Below are 19,161 nucleotides of genomic sequence, written 5' to 3' on the forward strand. Positions count from 1 at the left end.
GTGGGATTTCTGGTCGTGGTGAGAAGAGGCTGCGCGTTGGGAGGAGGAGGTGGCAGGTGGGCAGGCAGCTCACTTAGCTTGTTCCCACATCCCCCAGGAGCTCCGGCTGTTCTGGCTGCCCCCACCCAGCAGACACAGCCCCGCCTCTGCTCCTGAGGGGTGGGGCATCTCAGAGAGCAACAGCTGGGACGCCTCCACCCCTAGTCCCCAGCACATATGCTGGGTCCCAGAAATTCGAGAACGAGTAGGACAGAATGGCCTCTGCCTTTGACGACTTCCAATCTGGTGGGGGTGGGAGGCAGACCTTTAAAGGGGCACAGACATCACACCATAACAGATGGACTGCACAGGGGCCGCCAGATCTAGCAACTGTGGGGTGGTGGTGTCAGGAGGGATTGTGTGAACTGGGCTTTTAATGTTAAGTAACTTCAAGTTAGAGTCCCTCTCAAGAAACAAACACACACACACAGATGTGCCAAATTTTGCACTCGATTTCAAGGGGTTCACAGACACACAAGCTCATATGCAGCTCCTCAGCAGTTCACAGGGCACAGGTAAGACCCAGTCGAGGGAACGTGGGAAGGCAGGCGTTTGCTGACAATACTGGTTGTAGGGGCTCGGAGACCGGGCTGTGGAGCTGCGGGTCTCAGGAGAACAGGCTACGTCGTCCAACAAAGGATGGAGCCACGACCCCAGGGAATCCACTAGGAGGACGCCTCCTGGAGCGGCAGACTCTGTCCACGGAAAGTCTCTGAGGGAGGCCAGGGAGGGGCTTCCAGTTCCGGGGACGCTGGCTGAGACGGCCTCTAGGTCCTTACATGTTTGGGATCCAGTCTCCCCCAGACCGCGTCCGCGAACCTTTAAGAACGCATGCGCCGTCAGCCCACTAGCTCTAGGACCGCCCCCCAGCCCAAGCCAGCCGCGAATGCGCAGTAGGTTCCGATCCCGGCCATCCCATGAGCCTTTGGGGCGGACCCCCAAGGCGAACAACGGAAGCAGCCGCTCTTGGTTTCCGGCAACACGACAGCGGCTGCCGGGCGACCCGGAAGTGTTCCCATTTTGCGTCGTCGGGGCTCGGCGGCGGCCGGGCTCGGGGCTGACGTACCACCATGGGGTCGTCAAAGAAGCACCGCGGGGAGAAGGAGGCGACCGGGACGACGGCGGCGGCCAGCACCGGGGGCGCCACCGAGCAGCCGCCGCGGCACCGGGAGCACAAAAAACACAAGCACCGGAGCGGCGGCGGCGGCGGCGGCAGCAGCAGCGGCGGCGAGCGACGGAAGCGGAGCCGGGAGCGTGGGGGCGAGCGCGGGGGCGGGCGGCGCGGGGCCGAAGCCGAGGCCCGCAGCGGCGCGCACGGGCGGGAGCGCAGCCAGGCCGAGCCCTCCGAGAGGCGCGTGAAGCGGGAGAAGCGCGATGACGGCTACGAGGCCGGTGAGGGGCGGGGCCTGCGCGGGGGCGGGGGGCGCGGGGGCGAGGGGCGCGGGTGGGCTGGCCCAGCCACCCCAGGCTCTCTTCGTCAGCGCTTATTGAAGGGTCTTCTTATGGTTGTTTGGGATTAAAGATTGTCTTCCTCTACTAAGCTTTGTGGGGACAGAGATTTTCTGTTTTCCTCAGTTGGCACATCACAGGCCCTCAATAAATGTGTTGATTGAATGAATGAAGTGGTACCAGCCTGTGCATAGGCAAGAGAAAACCTGGTATTGGGCAAATCGTGTAGAGTTCACAATAGACACAGGAGGCTGTAACATCGGCTGGGGTCGGAACACGAAGGGCCCTGGAAGCCCTGTTCAGAAATTTGAACTTTGTCCTGAGGGTAGTAGAGAGCCATGGATTTGAGTTGAAGAGTGAGTTAATCATATTTTTCAAAGATCACTGCATTGAGATCTGGATCAAGGGTAGACAAGACTGGAGGCCGGGTGAGGGCTGATGGTGGCCTGCACCAAGGCAGCTGCAGTGGGAGGGAGAGACGCAGACAGATTGAAGATGTGTTTTGGAGGAGGAATTAACATACTTGGATGAGGGTGGCAAGGAGAAGGAGTCAAGGATAGCTCCTTGCATTTTGGCGTGAGCAACTAAGTGGGTGGTGGTGTCATTTACTAAAATTGGGTTTGGGAGAGAAGCAGACTTTTTGGGGGAAGGTAATGAATTCAGTTTTGGAGAGTGTTGTGTTTGATGTGCATGGAGAAACCCAGGGTTTGGGCTGGATAGAGCAATTTGGGAGTCACGAGTATTTAGCCGGCAAATGAAGTTGCCTTAGAGAGTGAGGAACGAGAAGCCAGGTCAGAAGTAGAACCTGTGAAATGCCATGTTTTAGCAGTAGGTGGAGCAAGGTACTACAAAATAGGGAGGTAGGATAACCAAAAAGGTGGGAAAGCCATAGGATCTGGTGTCACGAGATCTATGGGAACGGAGCATTGTTAGAAGTGAGTGATGAGCAGTGTCAGACACTGCAGGAGATGAAGCAAAACCAGAGCTGAAAAGAATCCATTGGATTTAGAAATTAGGAGGCTGATGACCTTGGAGAGAGCCTGGAGGGCTTGGGATCCAGGGTCCAGGTGGGATAGAAGGGGAGGAGGTGGGTTGTCAGGAGGGGATGCAGGAAGGATGAGCATGTGGTGGCAGTTGGTTGGGGAGCTCCTCTGTGGGTGTCTAGCTTCTGTCTGTGGTGTTAAGTGAAGTTTCTTGCTGTTTGTGAGGGGGGTGGAGAAGCTCCAAAATGTTTTTTTATCTCTGTGTCCCCAGCATCCAGCACAGAGCAGGGACCAGCAAGTGTTTCTTGACTGTGTGAATTGCACGGAGGACACAGTCATGCTGCCAGCCTGGTCCCTGCGCCGTGGAGAGAAACAGGCCCATAAGCCACTGATATGCTGTGGAATTCAGGGGAGAGCAGTTCATTCTGATCAGTAGTTCAGCAGGACCTTATGAAGGAGGGGGCATTCGATCTTTGCGTTTGGATAGGGTTTGTCAGCCAGAGTGAGGCCAGGGAGGACAGTGCAGGGTGGACACAGAATATACGAAAGTGGAGAGGTGGCAAAGTGAGAGATGCAGAAAGTTGGATCTTTGGGGTCAGCAAAGGAAGGTATGTAGAAAAGGCAGGGTTCTCAGAAACTGGGAGCCGGAAGGACTTCCTCGGGTGGAAAAAGGCTGCTGTTTTCTGGAGTCTCAGCAAGGCTCACGTGCTGGTGAGGGGCCTTCAGCTTTGGCCCTGCAGCCGGAGCCGAGGATGTGGCTTCTGGGCCCTGTCTTCAGCTCCTGAGCCGTGCTTCTTGTCGTTCCAGCTGCCAGCTCCAAAACTAGCTCAGGAGATGCCTCGTCTCTCAGCATCGAGGAGACCAAGTAAGCACTGTCTCCTGTATGTTTCTGCTCTTTTCTTCCGAGACAAGTGGCTCCAGGGGCAGCTGCTCGGGGAAGCTCTCACACACTAATCATTCTGGTTGGAATTGGAGGTGCCATAGAAATCATCTTAGCTGACCATTTGAGTTATGGAAGAGGACACTAATCCCAAGAGGAATGATGGCATTCTACTGGTTAGGGGCAGGCCAGGCCTAGTGCCCATATTCCCTGATTTGGAGGCCGCTGGCCCTAGGCTGCCTAGGTCAGGCCCTGTGTGTGGGACCCTTAGGACCACCTACTTCCATCCTGTTTTCACCCTGTCTGTCCAGAAATGCGTTGGGTGCCCCCATTTCTTTGAAAGCTTCTAACACTTGTACTCTCGTTTTCAGTAAACTCCGGGCCAAGTTGGGGTTGAAGCCATTGGAGGTCAATGCTGTCAAGAAGGGTGAGTGTGGGGCTGAGGATGGGAGTAAGGGAGGGCATTGGCGGGGGCAGAAAAAGGCCATCTGAAGGGGTCTTTGAAGAAAGTGGGGTTAGAGTACAGGTTCAGCCCCAGTTAGTGGTCATGGGGGTGTGCGTGTGTACTTGCTGACAGGCGTGAGGCCCCTCTTTGCTGTTGTAATGGGGATCTGGGGCTCAGCTTATCCTGTGAGTTTGAATAGTTGACGCAGCATCCTCACTCTGGCTGTGAGGCAGCATTAGGTGGACTAAGGGATGTGCGCAGTTGCTGTAAACTGATCTGGGCTGTGTAGCTGAGGATTTCTTTTACACATTTTACACATGATATGAGGGGCTTTGGAAGATATGGAGGGTCTTGTCATGCCGTGTGGGGTGACACAGGAGTCACCGTGTAGGGTGTGGGGATGAAGTGGGAGTAGGGAGGTGCAGGGTTCCTCCCCCATCTCCTGGCCCCTTCTGGCCCCCTGAGCTGGAAGGGGGCAGGGTGAGTGCCTCCCTCCTCTCCCCACCAGCCATGGGCAGGCATAGCCTCACGTCTGGGCCCCCCTTCCAGAGGCGGGCACCAAGGAGGAGCCCGTGGCAGCTGAGGTCATCAACCCTATGGCTTTGCGACAGCGAGAGGAGCTACGAGAGAAGCTGGCGGCTGCCAAAGAAAAGCGCCTCCTGAACCAAAAGCTGGGGTGAGGGGGGTCCCAGCCAGGGCGGGCAGGGAAAGGGCCTGAGGAGGCCACCAGGGAGCTCTTGAGTTAGGGTGGGGGAGCAGAAGCTGGGCTCCCAGAGGGTCACTTTCTCCCCTCTTCAGGAAGATAAAGACACTGGGCGAGGATGACCCCTGGCTGGATGACACTGCAGCCTGGATCGAGAGGAGCCGGCAGCTTCAGAAGGAGAAGGACTTGGCAGAGAAGAGAGTGAGGACCTGGGTGGCTGGGGTGGTTGCTCTGTGCCTCCGGTGGTCTGAGCGGCTGCTGAGGCAGGAGACTGGCCCTTGGGAGGTGAGGCTGGGTGCAGAGGCAGGAGACCCATGGTCGGCGGCGTCTGCTGTGGACTCTCAGTGGCTTGCCTGCAAAGCCTGCTCTTTTTGCACTCCTGCTTGGTAAAGGTCTGCGTGTCTTCTGGTGATCCTGAATGGCCTGAGGTCATAGGTCACCTCCCCCGTGCCCATCCTGTAGGCCAAGCTGCTGGAGGAGATGGACCAAGAGTTCGGCGTGAGCACTCTGGTGGAGGAGGAGTTCGGGCAGAGGCGACAGGTGAGGCTGCTGTGGCGGCTGGTGGGGCACTGCTGTCGTCCGTGCTGGGGGGTGGGGGCTCCGGACTCAGCTGGACCTTCCCCTCCCTTCTAGGACCTGTACAGCGCCCGGGACCTGCAGGGCCTCACCGTGGAGCACGCCATCGATTCCTTCCGAGAAGGAGAGACTGTGATCCTCACCCTCAAGGACAAAGGTGAGTGGAGCTGGGGTGCTCTCGTTGGGGCACGGGCCCTGCTGAGTTGAGGGCAAGCGCGAATGGCCGCCACCCCTGCCCTGTCCGCAGGCGTGCTGCAGGAGGAGGAGGATGTGCTGGTGAATGTGAGCCTGGTGGATAAGGAGCGGGCAGAGAAAAACGTGGAGCTGCGGAAGAAGAAGCCCGACTACCTGCCCTACGCAGAGGACGAGAGCGTGGACGACTTGGCACAGGCAGGCGGGCAGCAGCGGGGCTCTCACGAGATGCTGGCTCTGGCTTTTCAGGAGCCAGGCTGGGTCCCAATCTGTACTTTTTGCCTTGTAGCAAAAACCCCGCTCTATATTGTCCAAGTACGACGAGGAGCTCGAGGGCGAGCGGCCACAGTCCTTCCGTCTGGACCAGGGTGGCACAGCCGATGGCCTCCGGGAACGGGAGCTGGAGGAGATCCGGGCCAAGCTGCGGCTGCAGGCCCAGTCCCTGAGCACGGTGGGACCCCGACTTGCCTCCGAGTACCTCACGCCCGAGGAGATGGTGAGCCCCCTGGCCTCCACCTGTGCTTGTATCTGGGGTAGTGAGTCCTTCCTCTCGGGTCTCGTACTGTCGGAATGAGCTATGGAGAGAGATTGAGTGTTCCTGTGGTGCTTGGCCCGTGTTGATGAGCAGTAAACGGCAATCCTGGGAGGTGCTATGGGGAGGCAGTGGGTGTAGACAGAACAGGGACTGTGAGCCAGATGGTCCTGAAAATGCCTCTGCCACGTAGCCAGCTTGTACCTTGGGTGAGTCATTCAACTATGAGCCTGAGGCACCCCATCTGAAATGGGGATGGCAGCCTCTTGAGGGCTGTTACGAGGATTAGCAATAATGTGGGTGAGTGGTTATTTTGTAGCTCGATGTGGATCTTGTATTTGAGATGACTGTGTCACCGCAGAGGTAGACAGCTGGCTCAGTGGATTGGTTGGCTAAGTGGCTAAGAGCAGGACTCTGGAGCCAGGCGAGCAAGATTCACCATCCCCGCTCTCCCACTTAGGAGCTGAGTGACCTTGGACAAGGTACTTAACCTCTCTGTGCCTCAGTTTTCCTCATCTCACAGGTGGGATGACAATCGATGTGCCTCACGTCTTGTTCGTGTATGTGACGTGCTCAGGACAGTGGCTGGCACAGAATAACGCTAGAGAGTCGTTCATTCTCATGGGCTTGTGGCTGTCCTTCCCCTCCTGCCCTCCTGATCCCTTCTCTCCTCTCCTGCCTTCAGGTGACCTTTAAAAAGACCAAGCGGAGGGTGAAGAAGATCCGCAAGAAGGAGAAGGAGGTGGTTGTGCGGGCTGATGACTTGCTGCCTCTTGGGGACCAGAGTCAAGATGGGGACTTTGGTTCCAGGTGGGCTTGGACACGCGTGGGATGTGGGGGCTGGGCTGGCCGAGCGGCTGATGCTCACTGGCGAGGCCTCTTCCTGCAGACTGCGGGGCCGGGGTCGGCGCCGAGTGCCGGAGGCAGACGAGGAGGCCCCGGAGGAGGAGGAGAAGGAGCCTGTGCCTCAGCCCCCGCAGTCAGATGACACCCGAGTGGAGAACATGGACATCAGTGATGAGGGTGAGGGGCCCGGCCCCTGGGAGTGGGCAGAAAAGGCAGGGAAAGTGCCCAGGGTCCAAGGAGATGACCTGAGCAGGCATCCTGTGTGTTTCCCGCAGAGGAGGCCGGAGCACCGCGATCTGGGTCCCCAGAGGTGCTGGAGGAGGATGAGGCGGAGCTGGAGCTGCAGAAGCAGCTGGAGAAGGGGCGCCGGCTGCGGCAGCTGCAGCAGCTACAGCAGCTGCGAGACAGCGGGGAGAAGGTGAGCACTCTGGAGGCTGGGTGCAGGTGGGCGCTGGCCTCCGCAGGGCTGGGGCCTTCGGTGACAGGGGTGTCTGTGGGGACCTGTCCTTATGAGCACGTGTGTCAGTGTGCCATTGGATGCAGCACCTGCGTTCCGATTTGGATTTTCTCTTTTGCTTAATACCATGTTCTTAGTAGATTTCTAGATTTCTGCAGTGTTTTCATGTAAGCTGGCTCTCTCCCTTCTTCCTTTCTGTGTATGTCTGTCGCCTGCCTCCTGTGAATATGGCATTACCCTAGGGCTAGGGGGTCACTGTGAACAGGTCAGCCAAGCGGCCCTGTGCTTGTGGAGCTGCCTTTCTGGAGGAGGGGCGGGGAACAGCAGTGAACTGTGAACACGCGAGCAAACAGGGTAATTTCGGATGGTGATTAGAGCTGGGCAGACAGACCAGAGTGACGAGAGAGTAAGTGGAGGGTTGTGTCCCAGACTGGGTGTTCAGGGACGACCTTTCAAGGGGTGACTTTCGTGCTGAGACTTAAATAGCAAAGGAGCCAGCCTTGCAGAGATCTGGGGGCGGGCGGGCGGACTGAGTAGAGTGGCAGCTGTGGGGACAGCAGATGTCCTTTGGGGAAATGACCTTAGAATGCTTGAGGACTGGGTAGGCTGGAGCGGAGTGAGGGCATGGTGGTGTGAGCTGCAGTGGAGAGGTCACTGGGGTTGTCGCTGCCCCACGTGGGGCACTCAGGTGTGCCCGGTGCTGCTGACGTGCTCTGTGTGTTGATTCACTTAATCCTCCCAGCAACACCTATGAGGAAGGCTCTGTTATCTCCATTTTACAGATGAGGAAACTGAGGCACAGAGGTATTAGGCACGTTGCCCAAGGTTACGTGTCTGATAAATGGCAGAGCTGGGACTCGAACAGCTTGACTCCAGAGTCCACGCTTTTAACCCTGCACCTCCCACCTAGGGAGGGAATGGAGCTGGAGCAGTGAACCGCAGGGTGCCCACCATGTGGGGCAGAGTAGAGGCAGGGGCTCCGGCAGGGGAGTCGGAGAAGCAGCAGCCCGCCCCTGAGGTAGGAGGAAAGCCACAGGAGTGAGGCATCTCTGAAGCCAAGAATGGCTTCAAGAAGGGGAGTCGGGGTCTTCTGACACTACTGAGAGGCAGGTCCAATTTGGCACAGTGGAGGCAGTTCCAGGGGCTTCAAGACGATTGAAGAGATGGGAGTTGAGGAAGTGCGGGCAGCAGCTTGGGACAATTCCTCAGAGCAGGAGTGTGCAAACTTTTTGTTAAAGGGCCCAGATAGTAAATATTCGAGGTTTAAGGGTTTGTGGTCCAAGTCACAACTACTCAGGTGCTCTGCCAGTGTACTGAAAGCCGTCACAGACAACGCGTAAGCGAACGGGCATGGCTGTGTTCCAGTAAAACTTTATTTCCAAGAACAGGTGGTGGGCCATGATTTGCACACACGTGCTCTATAAAGAGGATCAGAGAAATGGGGCAATAGCTGAAGGGGGTGTGAGTTGAAGGAAGTTTTCCTTTCTTATACTTAATGATTACTAGCATTAATATTTAAAAACTACATCCAAGAATCATGGAGTTTATGGCTGAGAGGGTTGTAGAGGTTATGTAGCCCAGTGGTTCTCAGCCTGGCCGTGCATTAGTATCACCAAAGAAGTTTTCTCGTTTGTTGTGTTTTTTTTTGGTGGGGAAGATTGTCGCTGAGCTAACGTCTGTGTCAGTCTTCCTCTGTTTTGTATGTGGGACACTGCCACAGCATAGCTTGATAAGTAGTGTGCAGGTCTGCGCCCAGGATCCAAACCCACGAACTCCAGGCTCCTGAAGCAGAGCCTGCAAACTTAACCACTACACCACCAGGCCAGCCCCCCGAGGAAGGTTTTTAAACATATCTGAGCCATATCCCACATCATTTACATGCAGAAAAGTTGGGAGAATATTCCAATGAACGCTTTTATGCCTCCTGTCAGATCCAGTAATTATAAACCTTTTGTCACAGTGCTTTTTGTCTTCTCTTCCTCTTTGTTTTTTTCATCCACTGGAAGTAAGTTGCAGACATTGTGACTTTTCACCTCTAAGTACTTCAGCAGGCATCTCACACCCTCAAAGGAGTTTTTGTAAGTGATAGAGATTCTAGAGTATGTTTGATGCTGATCCAGGAAAGGTATTCATGATGGAAGAGCAGAAAGGAGGAGATATTTTCAGGAGCAAATCCTTAAGAGGCAAGGCAGGGATGGGACATAGAGTACAAGGGAGGGGTGGCCTTTGAGAGAAGCCAGGTCGTGTCATTCATTTCAGGAGGGAAGGCGAGGGAGGAGACAGCAGATGCAGGTAACTGGGTGGAGGAAGTCAAGGGACCTCCTGTCTGATTGCTTCTTTGTTCTTCAATGAGGAGGTGGCAGAGGTGTGGGGGTGGAGAGGTGGGACTTTGTTTTGAAGAGTGGAGATGAGGCACCCACGGGAGGGGAGGAGGTCTGCCGGGCCACGTGGACTGCTCAGGGAGGTTAGTGGGGACTCCTCATTTGCAGTAAGCTCTCATGAATTTAAAGTGGATCTGACCAGAACCTTTATGAATTTCTTTAGCCCATTCGTCTGCTCAATATGGTCAGCTGAGTAGGTGACATCTGGGATTAATCAAGATGGGGTTTTCTAGGGAAAGAGGGCAGGGCAGTTAAAGTATTTGCAAAGGAGGGATTGTATTGATGCTCCGTAGGATCCAGGCTGGATGATAAGGGACAGAACAGGAGGAGAGTGATGGATGCAAAGATGGGGACTAGAGTCTTGATGAGGTTGAAGAATTTCTGGACTGAGGTTTATAGAGGAAGTGAGCTGGAAAGGGCGGATGTTGCAGACAGAGAGAACACTTGGAGTTGAGATTTTGAAGGTGGGGATATGGTCATTGGTGATGATAAATCCAGGCAGGAGAGTATGGACCCCTGGAGGGAGTGACTAAGGAGGGGTTGAGAAAATGATCATCAGAGGTGAGGACATCAAGGAACCTCTGGGGCAGTTACTGGAGGCATCGTTTTGGATGCGGAGGTCACCAAGAGTAAAGACGAGAATAGAAATGCAGAGGGAGACAGTAAGCTGGTGCTGAAATTCTTAGTGAAAGAGGGGGTGAGGTGAGGAGGTGAGAGAACACCTGGTACCCAGGCCCCTGAGGCAGGAGCGACTGAGCTTGCTCAGGCACTTCACTGAGGCCAGCGCAGAGAGGGCAGGGGGAGGAGTGATAGGCAAGGACACGCAGGACAGCGTCAGAGGCCAGATCAGGCAGAGCCTGACTGTTGCAGTGAAGATGCAGCCATTAGAGGACTTTGATCTGAGTTCTTTTTTTTCAAAGATCATTCTGGCTGCTTGTAAAGAGGACAAACAGATTCCTGGTGGGAGGAAGAGAGGAGTTAGAAGGCGGATGCAGTCATCCGGCCAAGAGGTGAGGGTCTGCTAGGGTGGCGGCCGTGGAGACAGGAAGAAGTGGTTGTCTTGGGAATGTATTTCGAGGGTAGGATCAGCAGTGTTTGCTGATGGACTGCATGAGGGATGCGAGTGAATAAGAGGTTGAGGATGGTTCCCAAGAATTCTGACGTGAACAGCCCGCCAATGGTAGGGCCATTTACTGAGATAAGAAAGACTAGGGGAAGAACAGGTTTGGGGAAGAAAACCAAGTGTTTGGTTTTGGTTAAGTTTGAGACACCTCTTTATTAGAGGTGATTGATGTTGACTAGGCAGTTGGACATGTGAATTTGAACTTCAGGGGAGAGGCTGAGACTGGAGATACAAACGTGGAAGTCAGTATGTAGACAGGAGTTAAAGCCGAAGGATCAGATGGAGTCACCAAGAGAGCGAGTGTAGATAAAGAAGAGAGTGCAGGGCTCCAAGAGAGGAGCCTGAGAAGGAGAGCGAGTGAGGAAGGAAAAGAGGAAAGGGGTCGTCTTGGAAGCCACGTGAAGAAAGGACCTTCAGGGGAAGAGTGTGAGCAACTGTGACAAACACTGTGGAGAACGTGGACGTATCAGGAGGTTGACAATTGACCTTTGGATTGGGCAACGTGGAGGTCGTTGACGGCCTTGTCTAAAGTCACCTCTTTGGGGCAATGGGCAATGAAGGCCAGATCCCACTGGTTTAGCAAGGTGGCTGGATACAAGATTAATAAATGAAAGTCAGTTGGCTTTCTGTGTATCAGCAAGAGATAGAAAATGTAATTTTAAAAAATACACCATTTATGAAAACAATGTAGATAATGAGATGGTGTGGCTAAGCAGTAGAAGGCAATATGGATAAGGATCAGGATAGCAACAAAATTAAAAGGAATAAATGATGTGCCAGGTCTGTATGGGAAAAATTACAGTCCATTTTTGAAAGACATTAAGAAGATGTAATTAAATTGATAGACTGTTTCAGTTGGCTGGGGTTGCCATAACAGGTACCTCACACTGCATGGTTTAAACAACAGAAACTTCTTTCTCACACTTCTGGATGCTGGAAGTCCAAGATCGAGGCATTGGCAGGTTTGCTTTCTCTCGAGGCCTCTCCTTGGTGTGAAGATGACGGGCTTGTCGCTGTGTCCTCACATGGCCTTTACTCTGTGTGCCTGCATCCTGGTGTCTCCCTCCTTCCTCATAAGGACACCAACCTGTTGGATTGGGGCACACTCTTATGACCTCATGTGACCTTAATTATCTCTTCAAAGACTTGTCTCCAAAGGCAGTCACAGAGGTCGGGCCTCAACATGTGAATTTTGAGAAGACAACAGTTCAGTCCATAACAACCATGTTCATGGATAGGACTCAATAGTATAAAGATGTTGGTCTCCTCAAATTAATTTATAGATTAAATGCAATTCCAATAAAAATCCCAATAGGTATTTTTGCGGAACCTCGCAAGCTGATTCTAAAATTTACATAGAAGATCAAAGGGCCCCAAATAGCCAAGACAATGTTGAACCATAAGGTGGTGAGATTTGCTCTAAGATATCAGGGCTCCTTCTACAGTTATAGTGATTAAGGCGGTGTGGGATTGGCATACGGATGGACTAAGAGGGCGAAGTGACGCAGTCAGTTCGCTATTTAAAAAAAAGGTGAAATTGGGTTTGTGCCTCACTCCTTACACAAAATTCACTTACCGATAAAGACTCAAAGTAAAAAACATTTCAGAACAAAATCAAGGAAATTATGCGTATGACTTTGTGGCAGAGAAAGATTTCTGAAGATAGAAATGTAAAAAAGCATGAAGGAAAAAACTAACATTTAACTACTTAGAAATTAGGAACTAAAGTTTTTTTCAAAAAGATAGCATGAAGAATATAAAAAGGACAGGCCAGAAAGAGAAGATATTTGCCCGTACACATAACTATCACTAGGTTGGTGGCAAGAATATATAAAGAACAAAAGTTGACTTGAAACAGACATAGGCAAAAGACCCTAGGAGGCACTGCACAGAAGTGGAAGGGTAAGTAGCCAATGAAATGCCCAGTGAGGTTCGGCTTCATTAGTGATCAAGGGAAGGTGAGCTAAACAGTGATGGGCCGTGTCACACCCACACCATTTGGCAAAAATGTCAAAGTCTGACACTGTCGAGTGTCAGTGAGGATGGGGAGCAGCCGGAATCTTCCACACCGTTTTCATGGGCGTGTGAGTCTAAGCAGATTGGGAGGACATGGGCATATTCTCAAAGAGTGAAGTGTGAGTGCCCTGTGGCCCCACGGTCCCCACTCCACAGCGTGTGCCCACATTGCACCAGGAACCAGGCCTCAGATTCCTTGTGGCTGCCTGATCTGCGACAACAGAAAAAGCCTGTCCTTGGTGCACCGGATGCCTAGACTGAGGTACATTCATATTGTGGAGTATGATTCGGTAGTGAAAAGCTATCAACTGTAGCCACTCATGTCAAGATTAATCTTGAAAAAATAGACGTATGTATATTTTTTTTTGCTTGAGGAAGATTAGCCCCGAGCTAATGTCTGTGCCAGTCTTCCCTACTTTGTATGTGGGTCACCGCCACAGCTTGGCTGCCGACTAGCGAAGGTCCATGCCTGGGATCCAAACCTGTGAACCTGGGCTGCTGAAGTGGAGGGCACGAACTTAACCGCTATTCTGGCCCCAAAAATATATATATATTTTTAAAGAGCAAATCACAGAAAAATCACACAGTATGATTCAAATTACATGATGTTTAAAAAATGCACAGTGAAATAGCATAGTGTTTGTGGGTAGGTCCTTATGTGGTAAAGCTATAAAGACGAGCTGGTGAATCGTGACCACAAATATGGGGGAGGAAACAGGGCGTTAATGATGATGTTTGTCTGCTGGGTGATGGGTACAGGGACGTTTGATTATTGTTATTTTTAAAAAACATAATGCATGTGTCAGAACCCTTTTAGGTTTATGATGACATTCATTAAAAGATAAATGTAATAAAATGGAAGGAAAGGGGGTACAGAAAGGGACATGCTGACTAGAAACTTCTCTGAGGAGTTTGCTGTTAGGGGGCAGAGTAGTGGGGCTGCTGGGGTTGAAGGAGGATTTTTGAAAAGGGAGGTCCTAGGTAGTTCTTGTGTGCTGATGGGAATGACGCAATAGAGGGGACAGTGGGTGCAGTCAGGGGGACAATGTCAGGAACAGGGTTTTGAGGGGCCTCAGAGCCATGTCAGGTGGAGGGTGGCCTGAGGTAGGAGCAGGGCCGGGCTTCTGCTGTGACAGGAGGGAAGGCAGAGGGTGGGGGTGGGGGTGGATTCCGTGCTGGAAGCATGTGGAAGGTCCACGGGGCATCACATCTGGGGCCTCAGGGAAGGGGTTCTGGAACAAGCAGTGTTTACACCGAGTCCTGAAACAGGAGTTTGCTGGGGGAAGAGCGGGTGGCAGAGGAGTGGCAAGGGAGGCCTGGCGTGTTCCAGGTCCTGAGGAGGGCATGTGAGGCTGAGGTGGCGAGTTGAGGGGCTTTGGAGAAGGGTCGGCACAGGCCTGGTCCTGAAGGGCTGGGTAAAATTTTGGATATTCCAAGGGCAGTAGGGAGCCATTGACGGCTTTGGGGGCAGAGGAGTGGCAGAGTGGAACTGGTGCGTGTGGAGAGTGGGGAGCAGACTAGGGGTCGGGGAGGAAGTGGAGGCCAGTCCGAGGCCCACTGTGGGCAGGGGGAAGGGCTTGTCTTACTGCCACCAGGGAGGATCTTGGGTTCCTGGTCTCAATGGCACCACCCCAGAAATGTCTGGGTTTGCCCACAGCCACTCCCTCCCCCAGGTGGTGGAGATTGTGAAGAAGCTGGAGTCGCGCCAGCGGGGCTGGGAGGAGGATGAGGATCCGGAGCGGAAGGGGGCCATCGTGTTCAACGCCACGTCGGAGTTCTGCCGCACTCTCGGGGAGATCCCCACCTACGGGCTGGCCGGCAACCGGGAGGAGCAGGAGGAGCTCATGGTGGGTCCCCAGACGGCTGCCCCTCCCCACCCCGCCCCCCGGCCTGCTCTGCTCCTGGCTGGGGGCCCTGTGTGGGTGGTGATGTCAGCCCCTGGTCCTCAGGGACCAGCCTCAGTGCTCGGATGGAGCGGGCTGGCTGTGGGCCAGGCCACCCGGGCCGACTCTGGTCTTCTGTCCCCCAGGACTTTGAACGGGATGAGGAGCGCTCGGCCAACGGCGGCTCTGAGTCGGACGGGGAGGAGAACATTGGCTGGAGCACAGTCAACCTGGATGAGGAGAAGCAGCAGCAGGATGTGAGGGGCGCGGGGCTGTGGGCGGGCAGAGCGAGCGCAGAGGGCACCCAGTCCGCTGGGGTGGGGCTAGCTGTGGCTCCTCAGTGTCCCAGAGCCCCGGTCCCCTCTGCCGTTCATGGGCTCTGTCAGCCTCAGGGTTGTCGTGGGGATTAGAGGTGGCAGCTGGTTGCCCAGGCCTGTGCACAGGGTGGACACAGTCTTGTGTGGTGGGTGCTGACTGGTGGGTAAGCCCGGGGGGCCACTCATCACGTCCCTCCCCGTGTGCTGCCCCCCAGTTCTCGGCCTCCTCCACCACAATCCTGGACGAGGAGCCCATTGTGAACAGAGGGCTGGCAGCCGCCCTGCTGCTGTGTCAGAACAAAGGTGAGGGGCTTGGGCGGCCGTGAGCCCGGTGGGGCCTGGGGGCTGTGGTGGGAAGGGCTGGTGGGCGATGGCAGGTGAGGCAGGTGCTGGCATGGCTTCCTCTGGTCCCCTTTGCTGCCACTCTCTCATTCCTGGTGCCGTGAGCCACTCCTCCAGGACCTGTGAGCCGCCCCTGCTGCACCCTGGTTCGAGAGCAGTCAAGGAGCGGCTGGCCTTTCTGCTCTGTGTGCCCTGTTTTTGATGGCTTTGCCCACATAGCTCTTACAGAGCACCCTTCATCCTTCAAGGCTCGGCATCTCCTCTGGGGAGGACGGGCGGAGTTGGAGCAGTCCTGGCTGTGGCACAGAGAGACCCTGGTATTGGGCTCCACTCTGCCATTTGCTTGGCCAGTGGCCCTTGACAGGGGCCTGATTTCTTTTTTTCCCCAAGTAATTTTATTGAGATCATAACAGTTTATAACGTTATGTAATTTCGGGTGTACATTATTATTTGTCAGTTTCTGAATGCGCTTCATCGTGCTCACCCCAGGAGTCTCATTTTTATCCGTCACCAAACGTACGTGCTGACAGGGGCCTGATTTCTGAGTCTCTCTTTTTGACTGTTTGTTTTGAGTGTCTGTCTACAAAATGGGCCCCGAGGCCTTTACTCTTGCGGCCTGGCTCTGAGGGGCCCGCTGGGGCGTCAGGCCTGCCCGGGGGCTGCCCCTCTCTGAGGGGGTGGGCAGCCTGGAGTCTGACCGCCCCCTCTCCCCAGGGCTGCTGGAGACGACGGTGCAGAAGGTGGCGCGCGTGAAGGCGCCCAACAAGTCGCTGCCATCCGCTGTGTACTGCATCGAGGACAAGATGTGAGGATGGCAGGGCGGGCGGGGGGCCGGGGCCGGCGGCAGCTCGGGACAGCCGGGGAGCCAGGCCGGGTGGGCAGCAGCTGGCACTGAACCCCCTGTCTCGGGCCAGGGCCATTGATGACAAGTACAGCCGGCGGGAGGAGTACCGTGGCTTCACCCAGGACTTCAAGGAGAAGGACGGCTACAAGCCCGACGTTAAGATCGAGTACGTGGACGAGACGGGCCGGAAGCTCACCCCCAAGGAGGTGAGGCTCTGAGGCGGCCGCCGAGGCAGAGCGGTGCCCCGGGGTCTGGGCTCGCCAACCGCTGGCTGGGGGCCTGGCGGAGTGTCAGAACCTCTGTCCTTGGTTTCCGTCTCTGGTGGGCACTGCAGTCCCCCTTGCAGGCCTGGCGGGAGGCCCCGACAGGCACCCTGGCTCCTTTGCCTGTCTTCCCCCTCGGTGGCTTGACCTGGCCTGAGGGCCACCATCTGGCGGGCAGTGTCCAGACCCTGGGCTGACTCCTGAGCTCTGAGACGCCCCAGCTCCAGCTGGCGGCCCTCGGCGCCTCTCCCGCCCCCTCTCTCCCTCCCAGCCCCGCCCCACCTGCGCCCTTCCCCACCGTCCCCGGGTTTGCTGCCCTCCTCCCTGCAGCCCCAGCCCAAGTGTTCTGGCATGGCCTCCGCACGGCAGGTCTCAGCGCAGGTCCCAGCACCCCCATGGCAGCTCATCCATCTCCCCCACTCTGCTGGGAGCCCCTGGGGGGGCGCCAGGGTCGGTGCCCTTCTCCCATCCCCTTCCTACACACCCCCCAGGCCAGCACTGAATCCCCACCCTGGGGACACAAGTGGCTCCAACAGGGTTCCTGCCCCTTGTCCCCAGGCTTTCCGGCAGCTGTCCCACCGCTTCCACGGGAAGGGCTCGGGCAAGATGAAGACGGAGCGGCGGATGAAGAAGCTGGACGAGGAGGCGGTGGGTGGCCCGCGGGGATGGGGGGGTGGCCTCTGCCCGTACTGGGGTGGCTGATGTGCTGGGGCCCCTCCTGCGCCGTGCTGACCGACCCCGCTCTGCAGCTCCTGAAGAAGATGAGCTCCAGCGACACGCCCCTGGGCACGGTGGCTTTGCTCCAGGAGAAGCAAAAGGCCCAGAAGACGCCGTACATCGTGCTCAGTGGCAGCGGCAAGAGCATGAACGCGTGAGTGGGCGGCGCAGGCGGGCAGGGGCGGGCAGGGGCGAGCGCAGGGCCTGGGCCCACTCTCCAGCCTCATGGCCCTCTTCTCTCCGCAGGAACACCATCACCAAGTGAAGCCAACCTCCCTTCCGGTCCCCACCCCAACTTTAATATTAAATAAAGTCCCCTCCTTATTTTTTCCTCCCTGGTCATGGTACAGATTCTGGGGTTAGACCTGGGAGGAGCGTCAGCGGCACCACCCTCAGGCAGGCTCTGTAGTCAGCTGTGTGACCTCAGGCAAGTCACTGAACCTCTCTGGGCCTTAGTTCTGCCATTTGTACAATCAGAACATTTCTGCTTTCTAAGCTGTCTTGTGAAGATCAAATGAGCTCGCTCATTCATTCATTCATTCACCTGGAATTCAGAAGTGGGCAAGACCCCTCAGAGGTGGCTTAGAATCTGGCCTCTGCTAGGTGAGACCTGGTCATCAGATGACACGAATAACTAAAGGAGATGACGGGAGAGGACAAGCCCCGATCCTCTGAAGCCGTCCTCCACCCCACTCTGGGCCCCAGCCCGCCAGAGAGAAGCCAGCCGGTTCATTTTCCCAGGCCCCGTCCATCACCACCTGGCCCGGCCGGCGTGGAGCACCTGTCTCGGCCGATTGTTGGAGGTCACCTTACCCCCTGCACGGCCGGCTTTCGGGGAAGAAGTGGGAGGTGGTGTAGAGACTTGGTCACCCTGGTCTCTCCCGGCTCCTGGCGCCACCCCAGTCACCGCCCCCGGGCCCAGGACTGCGCAGCCCGGCAGGGCCCGGCCTTGGCTCTGTGCCCGGCGGAGGGGCCACCCCAGGCTCCTCCCGGAGGAAGGTGTACAGAATCCGTGTCCTGCCCCCAGCTACGCCCAAGTGCATTCCAGATGGTTCAAGGGTTTTTTTAAATGAAACAAAAAAAAAACAAGAAAAGGGGGAATTTTAAAAAGTAAACTCAGGGTGGGAAAATGTAAGCAAGGGCCAAAACAGTTTTAACCCATGGCTTTTGATGACAGTTTTTGTCTGGCACACCCACCAAGCACAGTCCCCCCACTCTCCTTGAGCTCGTCTCCCTGTGTTTTGAGGTCAGATTCTGATGTGTCTTCGCTTGGGCTGCCTCCTCAGGGCTCGGGGACGGTGGCCTGACTGTGTAGGCCGAGCCTAGGGTTCGGGGCCTCGCACTCCATCTCTCCTGAAAGCCTCGAGGCCCACCCGGTGTTGGGGCGGGTGGACCAGTGGCCCTGCCGTGGTAGCACCCAGCTCCTGTCACAGCTCATGCCTTACCCCCTGCAGACAATGGCCCGTTGGGAGACTGTCACTGCTGTCAGAGCCAGAAAAGACCAAGGCCTTGTTTGGAGCAGTGGTGGCCAGGGTGGGATGACCAGGTTTGGTCCGGGCTCTCTGACCCTAGTGATGGGGTGGACAGTAAGTGGTGAGCCAGAGACTAGGAGAGGCTTCTGGAGACACTTGGGGGCCTCCTCCAGGAAGCCTCCCTGGGTGGCACCTTCTGCCTGCTTCCCCTCCCTTTCCTGTGGCTGCTGCTACCTTGCCAGGTGCTTGCCCTTCCCTGCCCTGCGACACACTACCCTCCTCCCAGGCTGTGCCTGCCCTCCTGGCCAGGGCTGGGAGGCACCAAGGAGTCCGCTCAGCCCCCAGGGGTAGTAGGAGGGGCTGGGGATCACCAAATCCTTTCAGGCCTGAGCCCCCAGGGCAGGCAGCACCCAGGGAGAGGCTCAGCAGTGGGGTCCACAGGGAACACTCTGCCCCTCATTCCCACCCCCCCCCCCCGCCCCCCGGCCTGCGGGCATTGGGGGCAGCGATGCCTCCATGCAGGCTGGTGCGAGGGCCAGTGAGCTCTCAGCCAGGGCCTGGGGGCGAGCCAGCTGGGGCGCTCACGGGGCTGCCCTTCCGTTTACTTAGCTGTCTGACCCTGAGTCTCAGTGTCCTGGTCTGCAACGTGGGGGCCGTGATCTCAGACCTCTGGTGCGAAGCCTGGTTGAGAACATCCCTCC

At 55.9% G+C, this 19,161-nt stretch overlaps 1 protein-coding gene across 2 annotated transcripts; it reads left to right on the top strand.

Annotated features, from left to right (window-relative positions):
- The first annotated feature begins 403 nt into the window (after positions 1 to 403).
- Positions 404 to 17,319, top strand: SART1 (spliceosome associated factor 1, recruiter of U4/U6.U5 tri-snRNP). 2 transcript variants are annotated; one of them, XM_044761893.2, is made up of 20 exons: positions 404 to 1,431; positions 3,279 to 3,336; positions 3,723 to 3,778; positions 4,346 to 4,472; positions 4,595 to 4,700; positions 4,962 to 5,039; positions 5,133 to 5,232; positions 5,323 to 5,465; positions 5,557 to 5,763; positions 6,485 to 6,609; positions 6,689 to 6,822; positions 6,921 to 7,063; positions 14,296 to 14,469; positions 14,652 to 14,762; positions 15,038 to 15,125; positions 15,879 to 15,969; positions 16,079 to 16,214; positions 16,830 to 16,919; positions 17,021 to 17,142; positions 17,235 to 17,319. In XM_044761893.2, exons 1-20 carry the CDS (start codon positions 1,110 to 1,112, stop codon positions 17,251 to 17,253), a joined length of 2,430 nt encoding a protein of 809 aa, XP_044617828.1. In that variant the 5' UTR covers positions 404 to 1,109; the 3' UTR covers positions 17,254 to 17,319. The 2 variants fall into 2 exon arrangements, with proteins under 2 accessions (XP_044617828.1, XP_070344305.1); XM_070488204.1 differs by lacking the exons at positions 404 to 1,431; positions 3,279 to 3,336 and having other exon boundaries at positions 3,750 to 3,778; positions 4,305 to 4,472.
- The last annotated feature ends 1,842 nt before the right edge of the window (positions 17,320 to 19,161 follow it).

Source organism: Equus asinus, chromosome 17, assembly GCF_041296235.1.
Source record: "Equus asinus isolate D_3611 breed Donkey chromosome 17, EquAss-T2T_v2, whole genome shotgun sequence".
NCBI classification, from domain to species: Eukaryota; Metazoa; Chordata; class Mammalia; order Perissodactyla; family Equidae; genus Equus; species Equus asinus.

Coding starts and splice junctions, on each gene's coding strand:
- SART1 (XM_044761893.2), top strand. CDS start 1,110: ATGGGGTCGTCAAAGAAGCACCGCGGGGAGAAGGAGGCGACCGGGACG. Junction 4,701..4,961: donor AGGACTTGGCAGAGAAGAGA/GTGAGGACCTGG, acceptor CCCATCCTGTAG/GCCAAGCTGCTGGAGGAGAT. Junction 6,610..6,688: donor GATGGGGACTTTGGTTCCAG/GTGGGCTTGGAC, acceptor CTCTTCCTGCAG/ACTGCGGGGCCGGGGTCGGC.